General features: G+C 40.1%; 1 protein-coding gene across 2 annotated transcripts in view; it reads left to right on the top strand.

Moving 5' to 3' along the window:
* The window catches only part of FGF9 (fibroblast growth factor 9), a 31,160-nt gene extending 8,205 nt beyond the window's left edge, over window positions 1-22,955 (top strand). For both annotated transcript variants that reach the window (XM_080799481.1, XM_080799482.1), the window contains exons 2-3: window positions 1,412-1,515; window positions 22,150-22,955. In XM_080799481.1, the coding sequence (XP_080655607.1) occupies window positions 1,412-1,515; window positions 22,150-22,395 (350 nt within the window). In that variant the 3' untranslated portion in view covers window positions 22,396-22,955. The remainder of the gene's footprint in view (window positions 1-1,411; window positions 1,516-22,149) is intronic.
* The last annotated feature ends 2,326 nt before the right edge of the window (window positions 22,956-25,281 follow it).

Genomic DNA, 25,281 nt, shown 5'->3' with positions numbered 1-25,281 from the left:
GAGTCACAGATTATCAGATCCAAAATGCAATTTGTAATTTCTCTTTATATTTTTTCCATACGCTATTTCCCATTTTATGAAAATAGTTTCACGTGTGAATATATGTGATATTCTATAAAATGTAAACATAAGATATTTTTTACACTTTGTGCTTACCAAAGAATTAAGAATACCCCTTTGTAAGAAATCTCTCTTCTTTTTTTATGTCACTTTGAAACCCTTTGCTTCATCAGATTTATGTAGAGCATATCTTCTTTCAATTGCCACAGAGTATTTTGTGAAAGTTGCAAAATTAATTGTTTAAAAATCCATATAAGTGCTTTTTTATTAGTCACATGAGACTGCCTATAGCATACTGTTATCCTTAGTTTTTTTTTCTTTCTAAACTCTTAAATATAAGTGAATTTTTCAATATTTGAAAGTATTTTTAAAACAAAAAGTTAGTATTTGGTACGTGTTAACTCAAGGTCTACACAAAGTGTAGCACTTTACAACAAACTTGAGCAAATGGCTAAGCACAAGTAATGCTAGCATCATCCCAAATATACAGTGGGGTAATCATCATAAAACGACACTATGGTTAGGGAAATTTAAACTGCTGTTATATGGCCATAAAATTCTGGATTTATACCCAGCTTAGGTGCTATTATTCTTAGTGGGGTAAGCAAGGGGAAAGAAGAGGGGGGGAAAGAAGATCATTGTGTTAGTTTGATTTTAAGATAGAGTTTTCCATGCCTATTTTAAATCAAGAGCACTTTTGGTATCAGTATTCCGCGCCCCCCCCCCCGAATATTATGTTATCTTAATTGCTTAACTAGCTTTTTGAGGCTTAGATAAGTACAGCAAAAATCAATACTTTGTTCAAGCAGAAATATTTAGGTTGTGTGTAGGCTATTTTCATTTTCCAGATGGAGCTTAATAAAGTTATATGATAACTTTATCTTGGTTTATTTTTCCATATAAACCAATCAGGTCTTTGGTTAACACCTGGTACTCTTGTTTTAAGGGACAGAAGACCATTCTCTCATTGGAATATTTTCCAATATATGCCCATACACAAATACTTGTTTTTTTCTTAAGTTGTACTCTTATTAGGTTAATTAGAAGATGCATTTTGGTTTATCTGTCATATTGCTTCTTAGGGTATCTGTAAATCCTAGCTTTTTCATTTTTAAAATGTTTTGTTTTATGTTGTGTTGGTAAGTACTTTTGTATCATTATTATAGAGTTTAGCTGAAAAATCAGTTCTTTTAGGAAGTGGTTTTAAGAGGAGAAACTTCTTTAATGAGTGTGAGATTATCCAAGTTGGGAACTGGGTTCAGTGTCCTCTCAAAGAGTCCTAGGGATGCTGAGACTAAGGAATTGCTCTGTGCTCTGACCTGTCTTTTGCTCTCTGCCCTTTGTCTCATAGGCATTCTGGAATTTATCAGTATAGCAGTGGGCCTGGTCAGCATTCGAGGCGTGGACAGTGGACTCTACCTCGGGATGAATGAGAAGGGGGAGCTATATGGATCAGTAAGTACCGGGAGAGTCTTTGCCAATCTTTAGCCTCACATTTGATTTGAACTGCATTTTCTCTAGATTATAAATATCTAGAAATGAAACTGAGTCTGTTTGGAGAGAGTGTAAGTTTTTGCTTTTTGAGAAAAACCATTTTGTTTTTATTTATAGATATCAGCCCTGGATCTTCACTAGATCAGAGTTTCTGAGAAAATGCTTTATTTATATGCCAAACAATTTTCATTATCAAGTAAATAAAAATTCACAAGTGTGAAAAATCCCATCTTCTTGTATTGAATGGAAGTTATTTTTGAAATGAATTGAAATTATCTTCTAAGCTTTGTAAAGCAGTGTAATTAAAACTAGAAATAGACCACCGTGCAGTGAGTATAAACCCTTTCTCTGAGCTACATAAGACTTTCATTATGTAGAGAGAAGAGGGAGATGGAAGTTATTGTCAGATATTCTTGTATGTGAATAAGAATATAAAAATATTATAATTATTTGCAAGTATTGTGTCTCTCTTTCTCTCTTTCTTTTTCTTTTGCGTGTCTCACTTCCCATCTCTATTGGGTTGTAAGCAACTTGAAGGAGGCAGTTAAGAAGTGTTTATTATAGCCTAGCAGGTGCCAGGTGCTTTTCCATGTGCTCAGGGACAGCAGTGAATGAGACAGAGTTCCTTCTTCTGCTTTGAGAGAAGGGAACTGACTTTACATCTTTGTTATCTCTAGTTGTGCTAGCTGAGTTTCTAAAACAGTGCCTGTTACACAGTAGGAACTTGATACGTTTTTGCTAAATGTATGCCTGTGAATCATAGATTATTAGTTACTATAGACTAACTTGAGTTTTCAACAAAAGGCTCCTAGTGAAATCAAACTTTAGTTTTTCCTTGCCAATATTGGTAGCCAAATGAGAATTTAATCCATGTTATCTACATAAGAGAACTTTGATAGAATCTATAAAAAATTGAAAATTAAAAGAAAACGCAGACTTGGAGACAGAAATAAAGGGCATTTTCATATATAGTTAGGAGAAACACTTTCTGGATCTACTCCTTTGCTACTCACATGTTAGTAAATATATATATGTGTGTACACACGCGCGCGCGTGCGTGCGCACAAGGGTTGGAATAGTATAAAATTTTTACTCAAACACTCCAGATGACAAAAAATGGCCTATGTAATTTGAATATAGCACACACCATTTTTAATGGTGTGAGATTGGTTTTTCTGCCTTGGTAAAATTTGAATCTAGATTGGTTGATTTGTTAGCCTTTTTAGAAAAAGTGCTTCATTGAGATAATAGATTATTTTATAATATGTTTTTAAGTGTAAGATTTGGTTTAGCATTTTAAACACAGTTTGTGGTTTAAAAAAGTTATTTACTGCCTAAATTATCTTTGTCAGTGCTTTTAAGTGCAAAGATAGAAGCTATATGATTATTATTATTATTATTATTAAAGAGGGAGGAGGAAGAGGCAGAGAGAGAGGGAGAGATCTTAAGCAGGCTCCACACCTAGCACGGAGCCCAACCTCTCAACCCTGAGATCATGACCTGAGCTGAAATCATGAGTCAGATGCTTAACTGATTGAGCTCCCTAGGTGCCCTGGCTTTCACACTTTTAAAACATTAAATGATGTTCTCCTTTTGTCACCCCCTCAATTTTTTTTCAGTTTTAGGTATATGGAGACTTAATTTATGGATTAAATTAAGTTGGTCACAGTTGAACTTGGTAAACTGCTTCTTGTGTGTAGGGTACAATCCAACCTTTAGTGGGTGGAAAGTTCCATGGTTTCTCATCATGGTCTCCAGACTCTTTTGATCATATGCCACCACCAAAACAATTTTTTTGAGTATGAATCTCAACACTGTATATTAAATTACTTAAAGATTCTACATATAAAATATAGTTCATAGAAATTATTTTACTTTATAAAACTCATATTAAGGTAAACATTTTAAAAGGTGACAAGTGAGTAAACACAGAGGCCATTTTTATTCCCCACCCCATGGACCACCTTGTATGTCCCTGTAGAGTACCCTCCCCCCAGAGAGAGGACCAGTCTTTCAGATAAAATTGCCAACATGACAGCCTCCTGCAGTTTATTGGTTGACAAGGAGAGCAGTGGAACTGTTATTCAGCACGGTGGCATCTATGTTTGTTGTCCAGCCGAGCCTCATCTCCCTGCCTGGACTCCTCCCGTGGCTTCTTGCTCATCTCTTCTCTCCTCTGGCTGCCCTCCTGCCTTTGTGTGCCCCCGTCTGCAGCACAGGCTGAGAACAGAGTGCAGGCTCTAGAAGGTAACCTGAATGTAGACCCAATGAATATCAGTGACGGTACTGCCTGAAGTGATGGCCAGGTGGCAGAGAGTTGGGAGAACTTCATCTTGGCATGTTTTCTGGGAAGCCCAACTGCCGCATGTAGGGCTTTTTCAGCACACACAGAGTGTGTGGCTGGGGAGGATGTGTCCCTCCTCCACTGCTACATGGCCGCAAACCCACACGGCTCACTGATGACCCGATCGTGGAACCCCAGCTAGGCAAAGGGACGAGTCTAAGAAAAGTCCCCCATTTCTTCCTGTGCTTGAGAAATGCACAGTTTCTCACGTAAAGAGCATATTCAGGCTTGGAAACTGCTCGGAGGAAAGTATAATAAGGAGGGCTTTTGCAAATTGTGATTTCCTTTGTGGAAGAGTTATCTCCTCATATGGCTTCTCTGCATCCAGCTTCTCCCTTCTCCGGTCCATTCTCCACACTCATGGGAGAATTACCTTTCCAGACTCACATATGAGTGTCACTTCTCAGTGCAGATCCCTTCAAGTGCTTGCCTTTGAGGGCAAATGCCTGAATACTTTAGCCTAGCATTCAGTACTTTTCACCAGCCACCTTGCCTGTCTCTGCACGTGGTAGGCGCTCAATAAATACTTGTTGGATTAAAATGAGCTAAGCATTGCGACTTTTTCTGATGCTTCATGAAACACATGGATGTGGGCCTCACTGGGTCTGCTTGTGTCTTCAGGGGTACTGAGAACTCCGCTGGAAGGGAGAATCCGCCTCTTCCATTCCCATGCTGAGTTGGACTGTGATTATGCCATTCCTGGTGTGTCCCGCCCAAGGGGGCTGGGGCTGGAACTGGGGCTGGAAAGAGGTAGTATAGGGGTGAATGCATGACTACAGGTCAGGAGACTTGAGCTCTCGCTCTGTCTCTGCCACTAGTGAAGTAAGTGCTGGGCCCTCATTCTCCTCATCTCTGAGATGAGTAGCTTGAGTTCAAGGTCTGGAGAGTCTTTTCCTACTCTGGATCTCAGGAATTCATGCTTTGGATTTTTTAGGCTTTCCTCCTGAGTCTTGTCTGCCTCATGCATGGTGTTCTCTATGTACACAAAATGTTTATGGAGGAAGATCTTTTTGCTTCTTGTGTACAGAGCTTGGAAGAAAGCTTTCTGGGCAGCCAGATGGTTTTCCCTTTGCATGTACCTAAGGCAGGAAAGGGGAATGAAGGTGAGATCTGTGCTCCTCTATGGCTAAGAATCACATTTTCCATCTGGTTTGTGGTTATCGTATTTGGTGTGGCAGTGGACATGAGGAGTGACCAAAACGTTATATTTTCAATGTGATGAGACTGGGAGGAGGAAAGAAAAGAAACAGGCGATGATTCTGTTATTAAATACAATTGACCCTCGAACATGTGTTTGAATTGTGTGGGCCCACTTCCAGGCAGGGTTTTTTTTTTTCCCCCCCAATAAATACAGTACAGTACTGTAAGTATATTTTCTCTTCCTTGCAATTTTCTTAACATTGTTTTTTCTCTAGCTAGCTTTATTGTTAAGACTATAGTATGTAACCTATATAGCATACAAAATATGTGTTAATGATTTATGTTGTTGGGAAGGCTTCTAGACAACAGTAGGCTATTAGTAGCTCAGTTTGGGGGCAGTCAAAAGTTCTATACAGATTTTTTTTTTTTTTTTTTTTTTTTTAAAGATTTTATTTATTTATTTGACAGGCAGAGATCACAAGTAGGCAGAGAGGCAGGCAGAGAGAGAGAGGAGGAAGCAGGCTCCCCGCCGAGCAGAGAGCCCGATGCGGGGCTCGATCCCAGGACCCTGGGATCATGACCTGAGCCGAAGGCAGAGGCTTTAACCCACTGAGCCACCCAGGCGCCCCTCTATACAGATTTTTGACTGTGCAAGGGGTCAGTGCCCCTAACCCCTACATTGTTCAAGGGTCAACTGTACACTAAAAATTGTAGCTTAAAGAATTTTTGCCTATATGAAGTTGCATAAAACTCAGTAAACTAAAGTGGAGAAGTTTCTAAATGTTGGGGAAACCTTGAGAAAAACTTATCTTATTATGAAAGAAGGTAAATAGGAGATCTGGGGAAATAGAAGATTTCCCCTCAAAAGGTAAAGCAAAATATAGCAAATATTAATTTAAAATGTATTCTGGGATAAATTTTCTCTTTTCATGTACATAATTTTTTGTTTACAACTTTATGTTGGGAATGTATCTAAAAGGCCAGAGGTGAATGGGGTAATATTTCTTCAGAAAAATGCATGGAATTCTGGTACCCTGTTAGAATGTGGCAATAGGAAAAACGTTATTGCTAACGCGTATCATGATACGGTTGAAGGACAACCTGAAAAATTCTGGCTCTGGGCGGGGTTCAGTTCTCACATTCATGTGTTAATTCACTCATGCATCAATTCCTTCATTTGCTCATTCATTCACAAACATTTATACACACTATGTGCCTAGCACTGTGCTGAGTGCTTAACAGTGCAACAAAGATCTCAAAATTTGGTAGGAGAAATATATTTATAAATAATTCAGTGCAGTGTGAAGTGTACTACATTAGAGAAACACACAAATATCTTGGGGTCCAAAACTGTGTTTAAATAATTGCTCAAGGAAATTGGGTGGTAATATTTAAGCTGGATCTTGAGGGATGAATAGGAGTCTCAGAAAAGGTAGGGCAGACAAGTTCAGGCTCATGAGCTTTCAAAAGTAAAGATTAGAGTATCCTGCCTGAGTCATAGAGAGGGTATTAGACTGCACGCACACACACATACATACTTGGCCAGAGAACTCGAATTTATTAGAGTATTAGTTTACCTTTGTCACTTTTGTTCTTATCAAGGAGACTAGAAGTAAGGCTTGGATAGTTACTTTTAGCGTCTTCATCTAACTTATCTGAATATTACCAAGATATTGTGTTTATTTTTTTAAAAAAGGTTTTATTTATTTGTCAGAGAGAGAGAGCATAAAAGCAGGGGGAGCAGCAGGCACAGGGAGAAGCAGGCTCCCCACTGAGCAAGGAGCCCGATGCAGGACTCAACTCCAGGACCCTGGGATCATGACCTGAGCTGAAGGCAGACACTTAACCAACTAAGCCACCTAGGTGCTCCTGTTATCAAGATACATTAAAGCATCAAGAGTAATTGACTGTAATAAATATCTCTTTAAAAAAGAGTACCATGAAAACAATTAATCTCCTTCAAGAAGCTTGCCATTTAGTGAAAGCTATTTTACCTTTTCATTAAAAGAAGGTAGCACAATCATTAAAATCATAATGATACAGGAAAGCAGAGCATAGAATCTATAAAAGTGATACAAAAAGATGACGTGCAGATTTCGGGTTTGTATCCCTTTTATAGCACTTACTTTTTTTCTGTCTAGAATTTTAATTCCTGTTGGTCTTTTCCACTAGATTAAATTTCTAGGCGTCAGATTCTCTGTCTTTATAATCTTTCTATTTTTTAAAGGCCCAGCAGTACATGTTCTGTGCAGTTGGCATATGGTCAGTGTTTGCCAAGCCAGCTCTCCGGCCTGTCATGACCTGCTTGGATGCAGAGCCTTGCTGTATCTGGGCACCGTGTGTCGATAGCACTACCTAGGATGTGGTTGCCTACTGAAAGAGTCCTCTTCTTCCTTATTTAAAGACTCAGGCCTTGTAGATGGCAGAGTGTGACTCATGCCTGGTTCTTGCAGCCCTCAGACTAGTGCTTTGGAACCTGACCATCATTCTGGTGGAGATGCTTATAAAACATGTGTTTCCTAGTAGATTTGGTTATTATGTTTCCAGAGACACAACTGGGTCCTGGTTTATATGAATCCATGTAATAACAAGGTGTGATGGATTTTCGACCGTGTTTCCTATGCACATCAACTTAAAAAAAAAAAAATACAGTGGTCTCAGCAGTTGTCTCTACTGGGTTAGAGGTATGCGAGTCAAAGAATTTCCCTTGCAAGGTGTCTACATGGTGTGGGGTAGAGGTGGGGGGAGATACCTGTCACGGAGTAAAGGAATGTATCAGTCTCTTTAAGAGGAAAAAAATAGGGGCACCTGGGTGGCTCAGTGGGTTAAAGCCTCTGCCTTCGGCTCAGGTCATGATCTCAGGGTCCTGGGATCGAGCCCCACATCAGGCTCTCTGCTCGGCAGGGAGCCTGCTTCCCCCCCACCCCCTCTACCTGCCTCTCTGCCTACTTGTGATCTCTGTCTGTCAAATAAAGAAATAAAATCTTAAAAAAAAAAGGAAAAAAATAAAGTATCTCAGATCCTTAGAAACCCATACTGATTTAAATGATTGTGACTATGTCACTTGAATAGGAACTGACACGAACTTCTTATACTTCTTTAGCAACTTCAATTCAAAACATATTAATGTTAAAATTTGCACTAAACTCTAAGACCAATAGAATCCAGATTGGCGCAATTGATTTAGTATGACGGAAGATGTTATCCGTCTGAGGCTAAGACACTGCTTCACTGTCAGTGTGGCCCTGAAGCTTTTTTGAGCTGAGCCCACCTGTTCCTTGGAGCACCTCAGGAGGATAGTCCCCCCCCCTCCCCCGCCCAGCCTTCCTATTCTAGTTCTTGGGAGACCAGATGATGGGCTAGGTATGTCTTTTTTTTCCTATTAACCCTGATGGTGAAAGTAGCACAGGTTAGCACTACTTAGCACAACTGCATTTTTGGGCGCCAGTATCTGGTTACAGGTGGTCATCTGGAGTGCCCAGAATAGCCTTAAAACAGTCCCTTTACTTTCTCATGAGGTGGAATGACCAAGTGAAAACATTCATATAGAAAACTTGCAGTTCTCCAAATTAAAGTCTTTTGTCTTCCAGGGTCTGCAGATGCCAGTTTTGAAAATATCCCATCCCAGTAGGTGTGAAATCCAGCAAGGAGGCTTAGTGGTATGCTGGAGAGGCAGCTTGAGGCCGGCAGTGGAGTGGAGGCCTTCTTGTCTCCATTGGGCATTCTGCATCAGCACTTGTGAGAGCTTCTGAGCAAGCACGATAAACTAGTGTGTTTGTGGAATGGAATACTGTACCACATGGCAAGGCACCGCTAGACTTAGCAATTTGTCACTGGGGTTTGTCAGTTTCAGATTACTTTGGTGGTAGATGTTTAGGCATGTCCTGTAGATAGTCTGCAAAGCATGTAATTAATATAAAGGAAATGAAAAGGGACATTTGTTTAGTAATCCACTTGCTAGCAGCATGTTCTGGAAATAGGTGGTTTTAAACTGATATTTTGGGAAATAGAGCATCGTCTTCTACTGCATATGTACATTGCCAATTTTCAAAAGATCGAGTAATAATTCTTCAGTGATAAAGAGGGCAGCACCTCAGAGGAACATCTTCTATATTATTTGATTTAGTTCATACACTGTCCTTGTTTTAGAGATGGGAGAGTGACGGTTTAGTGGCTTAGTGGCTTTCTCAAGGTCACCTAGTGTGATTTGAACATAGGTAAATTTGTGATTTGAGCATAGGTGAATGAATAAACTTTGTCTGATATATATGCATAAGAGTTGCCATCCATTTTTGTGAGTACAAAATAATTTTACCAGAATTAACCATGTATAGAGAAGGATTTAGCATTTCCTTTACAGATATGATTTTTGGAATTTTTTTCCCCCTTTCTAATAGCCTAGTTTTTATTTTGTGGTTGCCTTGTTTCCTTAGCATCTGTACCAATGGCCGTAAGTTCATGGAAAAATCATCTTTTAACAAATATATTTGTTTATTTAATTTTAGTTAAGTATGTGTTGTTTTGTGGATTAGCTTTACTGATTTATTGAGACATGTTTAAGACCTCCCACCTCAGTAATGATCAAAGTCACAGAACACAGGTCTGGAGACTTTAAAGGCCTTGGAAAGGATTTGGTTTTAATCATTAATAGCTCAGGAGATGGCTCTCCTTTCATCTGGAGGAGGAGGTCCTGGGTACCAGGGAACATGCTCAACCATGGTCTTTGTTCAGGCTCAGGAGTCTCGGAGTAGAATCTTCCTCATGACAGGTGCAGAGTTCACACAAGATCCCTTCTGTCTTCCTGACCTTGGTTTTACTCTTATTCCCTGCTCTACACTGCTATCTCAGGGTCTGCTGGAGGAGTCTGGCGAAGAAAGCTTCAGAGTGTGACTGTTTCTTGGGGCAGAGCCTCCACTGGCTCTGGTTCTTCCGTGTCCCTACTGGAATTCCATTTCCTAAAGGGTAGCTCTGTGGAGGCAGGGATGTGGTTGCCTTTGTTTCCTCTGGAACTGTCAGTACTTAAAACAGTGTCGTGCATGCAGTTGGCACTTACTACATGTTGAAAGTATGAATATATTGTCATTGGGGTCCCAGATCACCTGTTTCTTTCTCTCTCCATCTTTTTCTCTCTCCCTCTTTTCTCTCTCTCCCCCTTCCTTCCTTCCTTCCTTCCTTCCTTCCTTCCTTCCTTCCTTCCTTCTTTTCCTGAGGATCCTGGCTCCTAAGCACCTAATTTCTGAAGATTAGAGGACAGACCAGAGTGGTTCCTGATCATTTTGTGTGTAAGGTTCCCTTTTTGATAGAAAGTGTTAGGGAGTCACACAGGATAGTAATTGTGCTTGTGCCTTTTTTTTTTTTTTTAAGATTTTTTTATTTATTTGTCAGAGTATGAGAGAGAAGAAGCAGGGGGAGCAGCAGAAGGAGATGGAGAACCAGGCTCTCCACTGAGCAAAGAGCCGGATGCGGGACTTGATCCTAGAACCCTGAGATCATGACCTGAGCTGAAGGCAGACACTTAGCCAATGGAGCCACCCAGGAATACCCCCCCCCCCCACCCACCACTCTGTAAAAAAAATTTTATTGATTTATTTGAGAGAGAGAGAAAGGGCACATGAGGTGGTGGGTGGTAGTGGCAGAGGGAGAGGGAGAGGGAGAGATAATCTCAAGCAGACTCCTCCCTGAGCATGGAGCCCGAGGTGGGGCTTAATCTCATAATGCTGAGATTAAGACCTGAGCTGAAATCAAGAGTCAGAGGGCTTAACCAACTGAGCCACCCAGGGGCCCCTATGCTTGTGTCTTTTGATTGAAAAAAAAAAAAACAAAACATTATGACAAAACATCCGGTGAATTCATTAACATTGTAAAATGCATTTGTTACAGAGCAGTTCATATATACATTTGAAAAGAACAGCATATCTGTGCAATAGATATTTCACTTAAGTAGTTGACTGGCAATGCTGACTAATGGTTTTTTTTTTGTCCTGAGCCTCCCTGCACGCATGAAATCTGTTTAATTTGTAAACTGGGCAGTATGAGGACCACCAAGAGAAAATAAACACTGGGGACAACAGGCACGAGCTGACCGCCTCCAGGCACCCCCTGCTTCTTCCACTGCTACTTTCCCTCGCCGCATCCTCCATTTCGCCTCTCCAGCACCACCTCTCGGGTTAGAATGGATTGTTGGTCACACAGAACCTGAGCTCCTCCTCACTGGAGCCTGTTGCACAGACAGGCTCTGAATCGTAGAGCCTCCTGCTTCTCTTTTAAGTGTATCAGTCTCCTCCGGTTCCTTGAATTAGTGATGCCAGACAGGCTGATCAGAGTTGGGTCAGTCTCACTCATTCACGTGTTCACTCCCACATTTGCTCACTCACTCAGACACATACTCAACCTCACTTGCTCACGCCCTCACACCTTCACTCATTCACATCCTTACTCACTTACACACTCACACCGTCACCAGCTCATGCCTTCACTCATTCACACACTTGCTCAGTTTGCTCACATCTTCACTCATGCTCCCACTCACTTGCTTGCACCCTCACTCACGCACTCACTCATATCCTCACTTATAGACTCACTTCCTCGCACCTTCACTGGCTCATGCCTTCACTCACACACTCACTTGCTCATACCTTTACTTGCTTACATCCTTACTTGCTCACATACTCAGTCACTTGCTCACACCTGTACTCACTCATCCTCACCCACTTGCCTATACAGTCACTTACACACTCACTCACACCTTCACTGTCTCACACCTTCAATCACATACACACACACATCCTCACTCAGGCTCACTTGTTCACACACTCACTTGCTGACATCTTCCTTCACTCAAACCTCACTTATACCCTCACTCACATACTTGTTCACATCCTAATTCACATACTCATACTTTCACTCTTTCATACCCTCACTTGTTTGCCACTGACTCACTCTTCCATTTACTCATACATACCCCTCACTCACTCACTCCCTCACTTACTCCCTCAGTTTTTCCTGCTGGCTTTTGTGGAGCCAACAAACATCACTGACACCACCCACTACTAATACATGCTGGTCCTGGAAATTCACTTGCTCCTCATTATTTGCAGATTGTGTATTTGCAAATTCGTGTCCTTACAAATTTGCCTGTGACTCTAAGTCATTAATAAGTGGCACTTGCGCAGTCATCTACAGACATTCAAGGGAAAGCAGAAGGGAATGGCCTGATGAGCACATTTCCAGCAGAGGTCTTGCCAGGTGATGCTCTCTGCTCTCTTTCTTCAGCTCACACTATAAACAAGTGTCCTTTGGGGGATCTATTTAGTACCACGTTTTCCCTTTTTGTGCTTTTTGTTGGTGATTTTACTGTTTAAAATGCCCCCCAGGCATAGCGCTGAAGTGCTATCTGGTGTTTCCAAACGCAAGATGGCTGCGATGTGTCTTATGGAGCACACTAGATTAGTGAGAGAGTCTTGTGTGAGCCTGAGCCACAGTGCTGTTGGCTGTGAGTTCACTGTTAATGAATCTACAACATTAACTTAAATAGAAACCCACAAAAAACAAGCTTATTTCTTGATGGTTTGATGAAAGTGTTATGACTGATTTGTGTGGAACCTGACCCAGTGTTTCTCTTATGAGCAGTGCATCCATATTCTCGACTTCAATGTTCATGGTGGCTTTAGAGAACAGAACTATCACAAATAATGAGATCAACTCTACATACAAATGCAAATGATGCTTCCTCTTCCCAGCTTAGAACTGGCCCAAGAACTTGCAATTTTGTGAGGGGTGGCAGATATACAAACCAAGAATTATAATTTGGTATGATAGAATTATGTACAAAAAGGGTTCAGAGAAGTTAGAGGAGAGAGCTTAATTCCAGGGCAGGAGAGAACTCCAGGATTATTCACAGAGGAGATGGAGAAAAATAGGCAGGTGTCTTGAGGAGAGGAAGGCTTGTGTGAAGGCAGCTTTGCGGCTGGGCTCAGAAACATGGTGGCTGCTGGATATATCCTGATTCGTTATTTTTAATCCTGGTGTCCCTGCCGTGGTCCTGTCTCTGCTTCTGTTTTTCCCACCTGCTGCCATAGGCTACACTGCTGGCATTGGAAGGTCTTTTCCGGTCACTGTCTTCAGCCATGGCATGGGAGGTGCCCTTGAGCCCCACAAAGAAAGCTGGCCCCCCTGGAGGCAAGGAGGAGCTGCTACCCTGAAGGCAGCTACAGTGGTGGCCGGGCCACCTCCTCCCTGTTGCCTCTGCCATGTGGGGGACCGATGTGTACTTATGCACAGACATCATTTCTCAGTCTGTTGACCAGGTACAACTCAGCGGCATCCAAACAGGTGGCTGAGAAAAATGTCTGCTTTCCTGACACCCCTGCTGCTGAGGCCTCCCCCTCAGGATTAAAAGGTTATGGTGTTAAGTGGGAGAGACATATACAGAGCTGTCTTTGTCCTCTTTATAAATGCTTAAAATCCTGACATGAGTTGATCCCCTCTTTTCTTACTCCTTTTTTGGTGTGTACAGGAATTCATAGAAATCTCCATCATTTGCTTTTTCCCTTGTAATGAAGCTCTCAAAGCTCAATGCAGTATTCCAAGAACAGACTTGCCAAGGTCATACTAAAGGCATCCCTTTCCCTGGGGTGCACGATGTGATTGCTTTGCATTGGATGATTTTTACCCGTTTAGCTGCCGTGCTGCATTGTATGTTCTCAATGTAATTCTGTCCACGCTTGGCCCTAGATTTCATCCCTCCATCCTTTTTTCCACACGAATTGCTGTGTTTCATATAGTTTTTCTCTTGGCTGTGTCAATGTGGCCTGTATTCTTTTTCATTATCTTTCAAGTTGAATTTCAGTTTGCAGTGTTTTGGTGAAATAATGAAGCCTATACTTGCACTTGGAAAGGTTTGAAGCTGGAGGCAAAGCACAGAGTAGTGGAAACACAAGGCTTATTTGCATCCCAGCTCTGTGGCTCACTCGCTGTGCGACCTTGGGCAGGCTACTCAGACTTGCTGAGCTGTAATCGTGAAACAGGGCTAATGACAGCCACATCACAGCATTGCTGTGAGGATTAGAGGAGATGAAGCCCATAAAACAGCCAGCGCACTGCTTGGCTTGCAGTGGCTCGTTAGCACAAGCTTGTCCCCTTAGCATTCCTCATGGATGAGTGTGAGGAACGCTGCCCCTTGTGCAGCCTCTCAGACTCCTGACTGGATGTGAGATGCACAGCAAACGTGTTTCTCGCAAGTTTGAATTCTGGAACGAAGATGTATGACGAAGTCTATGAAAATAGATATAAATCTCCTTCATTCCTGCATCCCTGGAATCATTCTTTGAAGTGTTAACCATAAAGCCTTGCTTATCAAGATTAATTGATTAATCAAGATTAATTAAGATTAATTTTAAATACTTTATTTTTATATGTAGCTCATTGTTATTTTATCCACATAGTTAAAGAAGTTTCTTTCTTTGGGATTTCATTTACTTTTGTATTATTGTAATTCTTTTTTTTTTTTTTTTCCTATGTTCACATATTAGTGGATTCACCAGGCTATCACAACACCTGAAATGTCTACCACTTGAACTGGTTTTTCAGGATTAAAGCACGGTTTTAAAAAAGGATCTATGTCAGTGTATGAATTTTGTTTTGGAGCAATGGAATTATTAGTTGATGGTATTAGCCCTGATTACTGTTGGAAGTTGGTTGTTCCACTTTAGCAGAGAGAAGGGCCCTGAGAGAGTTAGACACAGTCACCTTTGTGTTGCAAAGAAGAAAAGACAGCAACACTTGTCACTTTTTAAGAGAGCAGGGCCATTTATATGTCACAAAGTCAGGGGTGGGAGGAAAAGTTTGGTTCCAGAGAAATCTGGGCTGGCATGAGTATGATTGGAGCTAGAAGCTGGGGACCCAAGAAGTAAGGGGGATGCCAGAGGCAGGCTTTATCTCCCTTATGATTTTATTTTACAGAGGGTTTCTCTGTGGGTACTGGGTGGGGATGGGGCGGTAGGGCCCCTGAGCATTGGCTGGAGGTGGGTGTTGAGAAGTTCAAGAGTTCGGTATTATTTATCTTTGAGGTTGCATTTTGTCTACCCTATGCACGAGTCCAGCTTTCCCATTGGGTTTGAGTTTGTTTTCTTGCAAGACTTGGTTTTTCCTCCCAAATGAATTCTCCAAGGAAGAACTTATGATGTATGGTTTGTGGGTCAGGCAAGCATTTGTTAATGAGCCATGTTTCTGGTAGCCAACATGGCAAAGAGGATAGTGGCAGGCTCCGAAGTGTAAGGACAAAGTAGGCAAGACCCCTTCCAGGACAGGATCATTCTAATGGTCTCCCAGGGAGAAGAGAGAAGGGCCCCTTGTGCCAAAGGGATGTCTTCTTCCTTGTCCTCATTTCTTCCTTGAAATAGCAATCTCATTCCCTTGGCTGCTTCTGGAAGCATTAATTCAGTCTGCATTTCTGATCAGCTGTCCCCACCCTCTCTGCAGTGGGCAACTGATGCAGCACATTTTATTTAGTTTCTTTCCCTATTTTCCTCCACAACAGTTTCTTTTTCCATTTCCTGTTCAATATGTCCTTCCAGAGTTCTTGTGGATAGCTCTGCTTTTCCCATTTTGAGGTTCCAACACTGAATCACTAGAATCTTAGACCCAAAGAGACCTTAGAAATGTCTTAGTCCAGTTCCCTCATTTTACAGAAAGGAAATTGAGGCCCAGGATTATTAATCAATCCCCCCTCCTGCCCCATTCCCAGAGTGTGTGTCTGTGTTTGTGGAAGTTCGGCATTCCTTTACATAAGGAAATTCTACAAATCTTTCAGTTCTTCAAAAATAATCTTTGGGCTTCTACTGTCATTGTATTGGTTCATTTTTTGATTTCTTTTAATTTTATTTTTACAAACCAAGTTCTTAATTTAACCCGTTTTTGTCTATCATAGAAAACCTCTGGCACATTTTTCTTTTCCTACTCCCTAAGGTATATCTGATGGTTATCTTGGAAACAAAGTAGTTGGATTCAATTGTCTTTGTCTTTTTGGATCCCTTATTTCCTTAATTTCTCCTCCCAGCTGTTCAGCTTTAGGGGTTTCTGCTATTGTGTGTCAGTCAGATTCTTCCAGGGCCGTCCCTCTGCTCTGGGCTCTTCCCTCTGGAGCTAAGAGCTAGCTAGGAGCTATGCACAGGGAGGTTTCTTCAGAGTTTGCAGGTCTTTGATGTATTTTTTAAGTTGTCACTGAATGGCGTGCTACTCTTACCAGATCATCCTTTAGGGTAAGAAATGTTACATGTGATTTCTTTTTACAATGGTGTTCTGAGATCCTAAAAGAAGTTTCATGAATTTTTCCTGTCAGGGTCTCAGTGGAAGCATTAAATGTGCCACATTTAATGGTCCACATAGGGACACAAGCAACGATGTTTCTTAAAGTGAATACTGGACTTCTCGAATTTGAATCCTCGTGCACCTGGAGCATGGTTTTCTTTCCCCTATGGGACTACATCTCTGGAAATGAATTACAAATTGATGAGCTAATATGATTTGCTAAACAAATATCTGTGTCTAGAGGCAGATTCTAAGGAAGGCATCTGAATTGACTAGCCTGTCTGTGGCAGGTTCTGTCTTGGCAGCTTTGCTGGTACCACAGGATGGGGAACGCACAGCGTAGAAAGTGTCCGTGTGCCCCTGGATTCAGATGGGCCTCGATATTTGAACCCCCAACTGCCCAAGTAAGCTGCTTCTGGAGAGAAAGTCATTTGTGTTTGTTTTGTTTAGTGTTTGGTGAGGGAAGGAGTGGAGAGAAATGTCAGAATTTTTAATATTCTCTACATTTTGATGAGACCGAAACAAAAATTGCCTGCCACCTTGCTTCATTTTGTTTACATTGGCCAGACACAACTGATTCAATTGTTCCCACAATTCCAGGATCATGGATATGAAAGCAGGCCCATCTGGAATAGTGGGAATTTGAAAGAGGTTTTGAAAGAGGGGGGCTTACGGTGAGCCATATCAAGGGCACAAGGGGGTTGGCTCTGAACTGGAGTCTAATAAAATAAGAAATAGTGCCCTCTTGCCTATTCTCCTCTGTGTTTGTTGCTTTCTGTCTATTTGGGGACCTCTCCCAGGAGAGAAGAGTTAAAAGACCTGGCTTCTTATTAATGGTCCTTTAGTCATTATATTTAATCACCCCGATCCTTGCAACAACTCCCATTAAGTCTTTACTGCTAGATTATTAATGAGGAAGAGTACATCTGTACGAGTAATTGTGGTTGAGGGAGGTTTAAATACCATGACTGTAATAAATGGGAGATATGAGAACGAGGGATTACATCAAATCATTAACTTACAGAATGTTTGGAAACTCTACTATCAAGTTGGTTTCTGTAGAGTTGCTGACCTCGAACTTACGGGTTGGGCTAGTTTGCTCAACTGGTTTAAGTGACCCATTGAATTGAATAAATGCAACCATTTTGGGTAGTGGTTAAACCTACACCATATATGTTTATAAATAGGTTTATAAATATGTAAACATAAATATATTTTTATATGCATATAAATATAGAAATCATGTTTTAAAATGATAGCATGACATAAGCCTATGTTTTCCATGAGAACTGTTGAGCCTCATGTTTTGAAAAATTCTGATTTCAGTTTTTAAGTGGGTATAGATATGAATTGGGCATAATAATGCCCATGTGGATTACATATTTTCCAATTGTCTAATATTTTAAAGTGGTATCTATATGAGTTTATGTCTTATAACATTCCTAAGCATTCTCAAGGGTGTGCTGTAATTTTCACATTATTATCTCATTCTTTGGTTTTAATAGGATTCGTGAAAGTTTTGAAGTTTTAATTTCAGTTTTTCCCACTGCTTAGAATTTGATGATATAAAATGAAAAGAGGTTTCCATAGTTGCTAACATTCACCAGATTTTGTTCCAAAGCATGGACTTTAGTAGACTTTTGAATTAAATCCACATTCTCCACCCAAGCCTAGTGATATAATCCAACAGTTCAAAGATAGGTATGCCATAAACAGCTATAGTTAAATAATCTAAAAAAAAATTAAAACATGGAAATACAATAAAACAAGAATTGATCACTTTATAGTGGAATACTCTATAAACTGTCTGCATTGGAAACATGTGGTGAGTTTTAAAACATCTGAATTCTATAATTCTAAAGTGTAGAGTTGATTGGAAGGCAGAAGTTTTTTTTCCTCCTCTGCATATATAGAAGAATACAGGCTAATATGTTTTTGCTGTCCCAACTTGCACTCGTTTGCTTATTTTTAATTTAGAAAAATTACTGCGAGGTACAAATATAAAGAGTAGTCACCTCGACTAAGTATTTTGTCACTGAGTTCTAAAGTGCAATCATAAAGAGAGCAATTCTGTAAATCTTGCTATTTTATCTGTCTGTCCAAAAACAGAAGTCACACGTGAATGTAATCCCCAATAAGAGGAAGAAATTATTTAAAAGCATATACATGGCATAAAAAAGGTCTTTAATTCTTAATGATCATTTTAATTTTTAAGGTATGTCAGTTTATCTGAGTGGCATTATACTAATTGTGTTATAATTACAGGAGCTGAAATGTACCAGCGCTTTTTCAATGTAATGTCTGCACAATCTCATTTAACTTGTTAACTGAAGTCAGACAATCCTTCTGTGTAGGAGGCAGTTGAACTCTTAACCATCACAAAAAGTGCTGGCTATAGATGATACTGTTTTAAATGGAATAATTCACTTCATTTTCTGGGTTGCCTAGAAAGTTCTATCATGTGTATGTAAAAAAATGCTGTAAGAGCCTGCTAGGGGAAATAGGGCAGTGTTTTCTGAGCAGTGAGAAGGCTAGTTCAGTTTCTTCACTTATAACTTTTTTTAAAAAAGTTTTTTTTTTTTCAATAAACTAAAAAAAAAAACAAAAAACCCCAAACCTCTCAGAACATATACAATGAGAATCTTTTCATAAATTCTGAAACCAAATGTGTTCCCTTGCTAGATTGTGATGTCCCTACCACTGTAGAATTTTGTTTATAATTTCTACGTAGTCCTCCTGCAAAGCGAATATTGTTTTCTAAAAATTACATTTTGTTAAGGTAAAGAAGTAAGGAAGCATATATGAGTCTTAGAGTAACAGTTACTTCATGTAATTCCTTAGCATAGTCTGCGAGCCCTAGCCTTTTCCTTGCTCGGCCCTCTGTAGTGCCTGGCCCTTTGGCAATAGCACCAGGAGCCGGTCTGGAGGAATCACAGTGCTTAGAGAAAAGCAAAAAATCCCAGAAGGAACTGGTCTCCAGAATGCAGGGCCTCCAGTAGGGCTCCTGGAAACTTCTTGCTCAAGTGGCTTTATTCCCATAATAAAGAGATCCCATGGTACAGACCAGGGGCAAGGCATTTCACATCTGGGTCCTGCTGTCCCATGTATTTAACAGGAGAAGTTGTATTAGCTCTTTTCCAAAGTTCCACCCTGTTGTGAGAGGTTATGATGTTAACATAATGTCAACAACCACCATTGTTTATGGAGGGCTTCATCTGTGCCAAGCATGTTCATTGACTGCATATTTGTAATAGCCCTCTCCCAAGATACTAACCTGCTTTAAAGTTGAAGTTACTGAGGCTTGTACAGGTTAAGTACATGGTCGTAAATGTCCCACAGCTAGTGAAGGGCAAAGCTGGAATCTGTGTGGGCCTTCGACGCCTCAGCTGGGCTCTTCACTAGCGTGCAAACTACCTGTCTTCTGCTGAGGTGACATGTCTGTGTTTCTAATCCAACAAAGTCCATTTTACTATAGGTGTGATAGTTCTATAAAGCAAACAGGACTAGTACATAACTCATGGTTCCAAAAGGAGACAGAAGTGTTCTATTTTTTAAGTGAAATGTCTGTCAGGTGATACTATTTCCTGCTGAGAAAAAGAAAGCTTCATTTGAGTTAGTTTTTCATGTTTTTTGAGGAACTAAAGGTTCAACATGCAGTTCCGTATGCTGGTCCATTTTATTAGGTAAAAAAACAAAAACAAAAACATAATTTGTTTGGAAAATTTACTTAATCACAGCAAACCCAAACCAGACATTTTTAGCCAGGAATAATCTTGTCTGTGAGGAGAATATTTATTACACAGATGGAAGTAACGACTAAAATAGCTGGTAATGTCTTTAACACACTATTTTTATTTCTTCAGTCTTAATGGAGATGAAAGAGAAATCACATGCAGCCTTGTCCTCCAGCGCAGGGGAGGGTAGAGGTTGTGTTTTCTCAGAAGAATGAGCCTCTAGGTTTCCATGTGGAGCCTCTAGGTTTCTTTCTGAGGGTGGAGCTTCTCCTGGCACCCCAATGGGTAATCCAGCTGAGGGGGGAGCCCCGCATGACTTCTCACTCCCCGCAATTCATTTTGTCCCTACAAACCCAAGAACATGGCATTCCAAAATTTCCCCATCGTTTCTGTCCTTGACAGACACGTTGTTTTTCCTTTTGACTTTGCCCTGTTTGATTTAAGAAAAACTTGTCCAGTGAGGTAATATTGTGTCACAAACCCTTTCGGGGCTTGGAAGAGGAGGTGCCAGCAAGCGCTGTATGCTTTGGAGTGGGTGTTAAGCCTTTAGTTCATGGAAGAAATAGGGGAGCCGGCCTCACATTGGACTGTTGATTTTGTCAAATTCTCTCCCTTCCTCCCTTTGCTTCCCTGATTTACTCCATTGCAAGGACATGATGGATTCTGCCCAGCTGCCCTCTATGAACTCAATGTACTAAATTGTGTCTCAGGTGTGTGCAGTGAAAAAGGACATCTGTATTTTGGTGATGTCTAGTTTGCTGTCTTCTGGGTCTGAATGTCAGAAAGGGAAAAACGTCAAATGCCCTTATCTGTTCTGCTGTTTTAAGTCTGTGCATGGACATGTGTTGGTTTTTGTTTGTTTTCTTATTTATGTAAGGTGCCAGATGGGCAAGAACAAGGGGAATATTTTTAAAGGTCATTTTGTGTTCATTTTTTTAAAAGTACCATCAAGGAAGGTATTGATTAGAAAAGTTGCGGTCCAGTGGTAAGAAGAGCAAAGAGGTCAGTCAATCCCGTTGCCTAGTTTCTTCTTCAGAGGATAGCATTTGTGACTTGGGTGTGCTCTTGGTTTTGGGATGTAAGGCGTCTGATTCTGGTCACGACTACTGCCCATGAAACACATGACTGCAGGAGCCCTGGGTCCTGGGGTTAAATGGGACTTAGAGTTTTATAAAGCTCAGGTGGAGGGAGAGATGTAATACATTTGTAAAAATGTGGAACCTTCTAACTTTGAATGTAGGAATAAGTATAGCTTTTCTGTTGGTAGCTGTGTGCCCGAGAATGTGGCTTTTTAAGTTGGGGGGTTCTTTCTGTCTAAATTAAAGGAAGTAGGAGGGCAACAACAATTGTTTTTACTTCTTTGTATTCAGGAAGACTCAGTCACATAGAAAGCATTCTATCTTGAAATGTGGACCGTGGATTAACTGCATCAGAATTCCCCCAAGGGCCTGTTAAAAATGCATATTTCCAGACTTTCTGGATCAGAATTTTAAAGGGTTGGAGATTGCAAATTTGCATTTTAAAGAAGCATCCCAGGTGATTCTTCCTTAACCCTGAAGTTTGAAAAGCACTCTTATGGAGTGGTAAGTAAACTCTTCTGCTTCAGAGGGCAGAAGATATCCAACCTCAGTGCTAATGTTGAGCATGTTGGTCTACACTGCAAGTACTTTATAAAGCATATATTAAAGATGAGGCAGTTATCTGAACTTTTGGCTTCGGCTAAGGCTCTCCCTCGCAGGATGCTCGCCGTCCTAATTGCTGCTGTAAAAATGAGAACAACTCATAGCATTGGTCATCCTTTGGCTCGTTCAAATAATGGGCATATGAAAAAAAAAATCTAACTAGAAAATGTTTGGAATCTTTTGCACTTCAGTCAACATGAAAAGCAGTTAGCATGTAGTTAAGTTTATACAGTCAGGCACTTTTGCAAATACACCACGATGGTTAAAATGGGTTAAAATCAGTGTTTTCTCACCAGAGTTATATTATGTCATGATTAAATATTGCTTTAAATACAGAAAGCAGGTATTTTGCCAAAATACTTACTTGTTTGTTTGTCTGTTTTAACAGGAAAAACTAACCCAAGAGTGTGTATTCAGAGAACAGTTTGAAGAAAACTGGTATAACACGTACTCTTCGAATCTATATAAACACGTGGACACTGGAAGGCGATACTATGTTGCATTAAATAAAGACGGGACCCCAAGAGAAGGAACGAGGACTAAACGGCACCAGAAATTCACACATTTTTTACCTAGACCAGTGGACCCCGACAAAGTACCCGAACTATATAAGGATATTCTAAGCCAAAGTTGACAAAGACAATTTCTTCACTTGAGCCCTTAAAAAAGTAACCACTATAAAGGTTTCACGCGGTGGGTTCTTAATTGATTAGCTGTGTCATCACACCAGCTCCACTGTTGCCAAACTTTGCCGCATGCATAATGTACGATGGAGGCTTGGATGGGAACATGCTGATTTTGTTCTGCACTTAAACAGGCTTGTCCTCCTGGAGGACCGCCGCTGCCCACTTGCTTGATTTATTGTGAGAGGACGAGAGGGAGACTGAGCGGGGGTGTGAGTGTGTGCGTGGATGAGTAGCAGGGGAGTTGGAAGAGAGAAGCAGAAGCAGAGAGGACCGCGGCCTGATGCATGCTGGGATTTAGACGCGCTTTTACATTTTTGATCAGTTGTACTTCATTCTTGTATCAGCACAGCTGCCATACTTCGACTCATCAGGATTTTGGCTGGTGGCCTGCGCCAAGGGTACGCTGCATTTTCAAAGGCATGGAGGGTGCAGTCTTACTTAAAGGACTTTTTCAGTTCATGCTCACGGGTGCCATCCCGGTGAATTTAAAGCAAAGACCTCTTAGTTTAAAAAAAAAAAATTAAAAAAAAAAGGAAAAAAAAAGAAAAAAAAGTTAAATTTATTTATAGAAATTCCAAAGGCAACATTTTATTTATTTTATATATTTATTTATTATATAGAGTTTATTTTTAATGAAATATGTACAGGCCAGATAGGCATTTTGGAAGCTTTAGGCTCTATAAGCATTAAATGGCAAAGTCTGCTACGAACCTGTGGTAAATTCATGCAAGTAAATATAACGGTGCATGGATATGAGAAATTCTAATGACCCTAATGTACTAAAGGCGACAATCTCTTTTGTGCCCATATTATTGTAAATTTATGCACATCATTCATGACACTGAGTATTCACTCTTCAGACTGCTTGTTTCATAGCTTATCCCAGAGGATTAAAGAAAAACTGGGTCTCAAACTTTTATTCTGTGTCTGTAATATTTCCTCTCTCATAAGTGACTTATTCCATCATTGTAACTTCACGGTTGGAAAATACAAGGGTTGGCATATATCCTACATGTTTAAAACTATTGCAGAATATACCAAAGCTGAACAATTAAGTATGCTTTTATTTTAGTTGGCCTCCAGGACAACAGGACTAACATCAAACATTATACTGATTTAGAATCCTCAAAAAGAAAAAAACAAAACAAAAAAAAAAGAGCTGTAGCACAGATTTTTAAAAAAAATTTTTTTTTTTTTTTTAAGGGACAAGAGTCAGATTAAACGGGATCATTCTTGGAGACTTTTTATTTGTACATTTGGCTATCAAATATGACATTATACAAGCATCATAGGGGTCATTGTAACATCTTTTATAGAGAATTGCTTTTGGTGTGAACCATCATAATACATGGGAATAAATAGCACCCTTCACATAAAACTTGCAAAACGAGACTAATACATCTTCATCAGTAATGACAATGAGGGGGGAAAATATTATACCTGTTGACTGTGTTTTGTTTTTAAAAATGGTCCTCACAGCGCTCAATTTTTTTAGAGGGGAGGTTACTATATAGAATATCTTTTACAAGGCTTTTATAACATTTTATGCTGAAAAGCATAAGAATACATATTTCTTTAGTAGCAATAATTTTGGAACTTGCCCTTGGGCAAGGAAGACTATTTCTTACTATATACTAAGGAGAAAAGAGCCAAATTCTTAAAGCAATATTTAAGAAAAAGGAATTTATAACAAATTCTCGTACCACATATAACACTTTCTAGCCAGTTATGTTGGGAAATTGAAAGTGACAGTTAAAAAATGTGTTAGGATTTATGTAACTAATTTTAAAATTTAATATTCCAACTTTGTTTTGCTCTGATGCACATTCTTTATGAAAAATAAAAATATGTCACTGTTGAGTTAAAGCTGTTTTGAAGTAGAACCGCATGACTTATTGCCATGAGCACATGTGGCCCTTCTATAGTCAAAGTTCGAATATGTAGCAAAGCCCTCCTGCTGATGTGCATTAAGGATAAACTAAGTCTAATGTTTGGAATTAAGAAATATTTGGGGGGAGGGGACAGAAGCAATGTAAAATAATTGATTTATGATAAACTCAGAATGTCCTCTTCATTTATTTTCTTGTTTTTTTCTCTTTCAAAACAGAAATTGCATTTAATTCCAAGATGTAGTATTTTTTATTTATTACTTAACCCTTTGCTGCTGCTGAAATGTGCACATATTCAGGCTTTAGTTTTTCCAAAAAGCATTTGCTGTTTTTGGCTGAAAACATTAAACATCTGACCACAGGGAAGAAGCAAGTTTCTAGGATGTCATAGGTACAATACTTAGCACTGAAGAAATTGGTTTTAGGAGGTAGCCAAAAGTAATCTTAAAGTAGCATGAGATGCTAGATAATCGGCCTAGACAAAAGCAACTGGTTTGCGAAAAAGATTAAAATCTCCATGCATTCCTAGAAAATGCTACTTTAATGTCTACTTTTGGAGTTATTTTGTTTGGGTACCCTTTTCTTTTTCTTTTCTTTTTTAATTTTTTTTAAAGAAAAACAAAATGTTATATGCTTTTGGCAATGGATACAATAAACTGTAATGGTCTGTAAATAAATAAATATTGACTTATGCAATTTATGTAAATAAGTGTTCTGGGAGAGTAGTTGGCTCAGGGTTTTGGCTGGGGATTGTCCTGTTGGGCATTAGAGCGAGTGGGTTTGCATCCAGTTCTTGTCGTCAGAGACCCAAAGCCCATTGGATGGCAGCTCCGAGCCACTGTGGAATGGGTGGTTCCAGTTTTCACAAACAGATGCTCAGATAGCCAAACCACTATCTTATTGGTGCCAGCACTTGCACCTTGGTCAGAGACTTAGCGGGAACGG

The sequence above is a fragment of the Martes martes genome (assembly GCF_963455335.1).
Source record: "Martes martes genome assembly, chromosome: 3".
Lineage (NCBI taxonomy): Eukaryota > Metazoa > Chordata > Mammalia > Carnivora > Mustelidae > Martes > Martes martes.
Note: the sequence above shows the minus strand (reverse complement) of the source record. Positions and strands in the feature narration are given on the sequence as shown.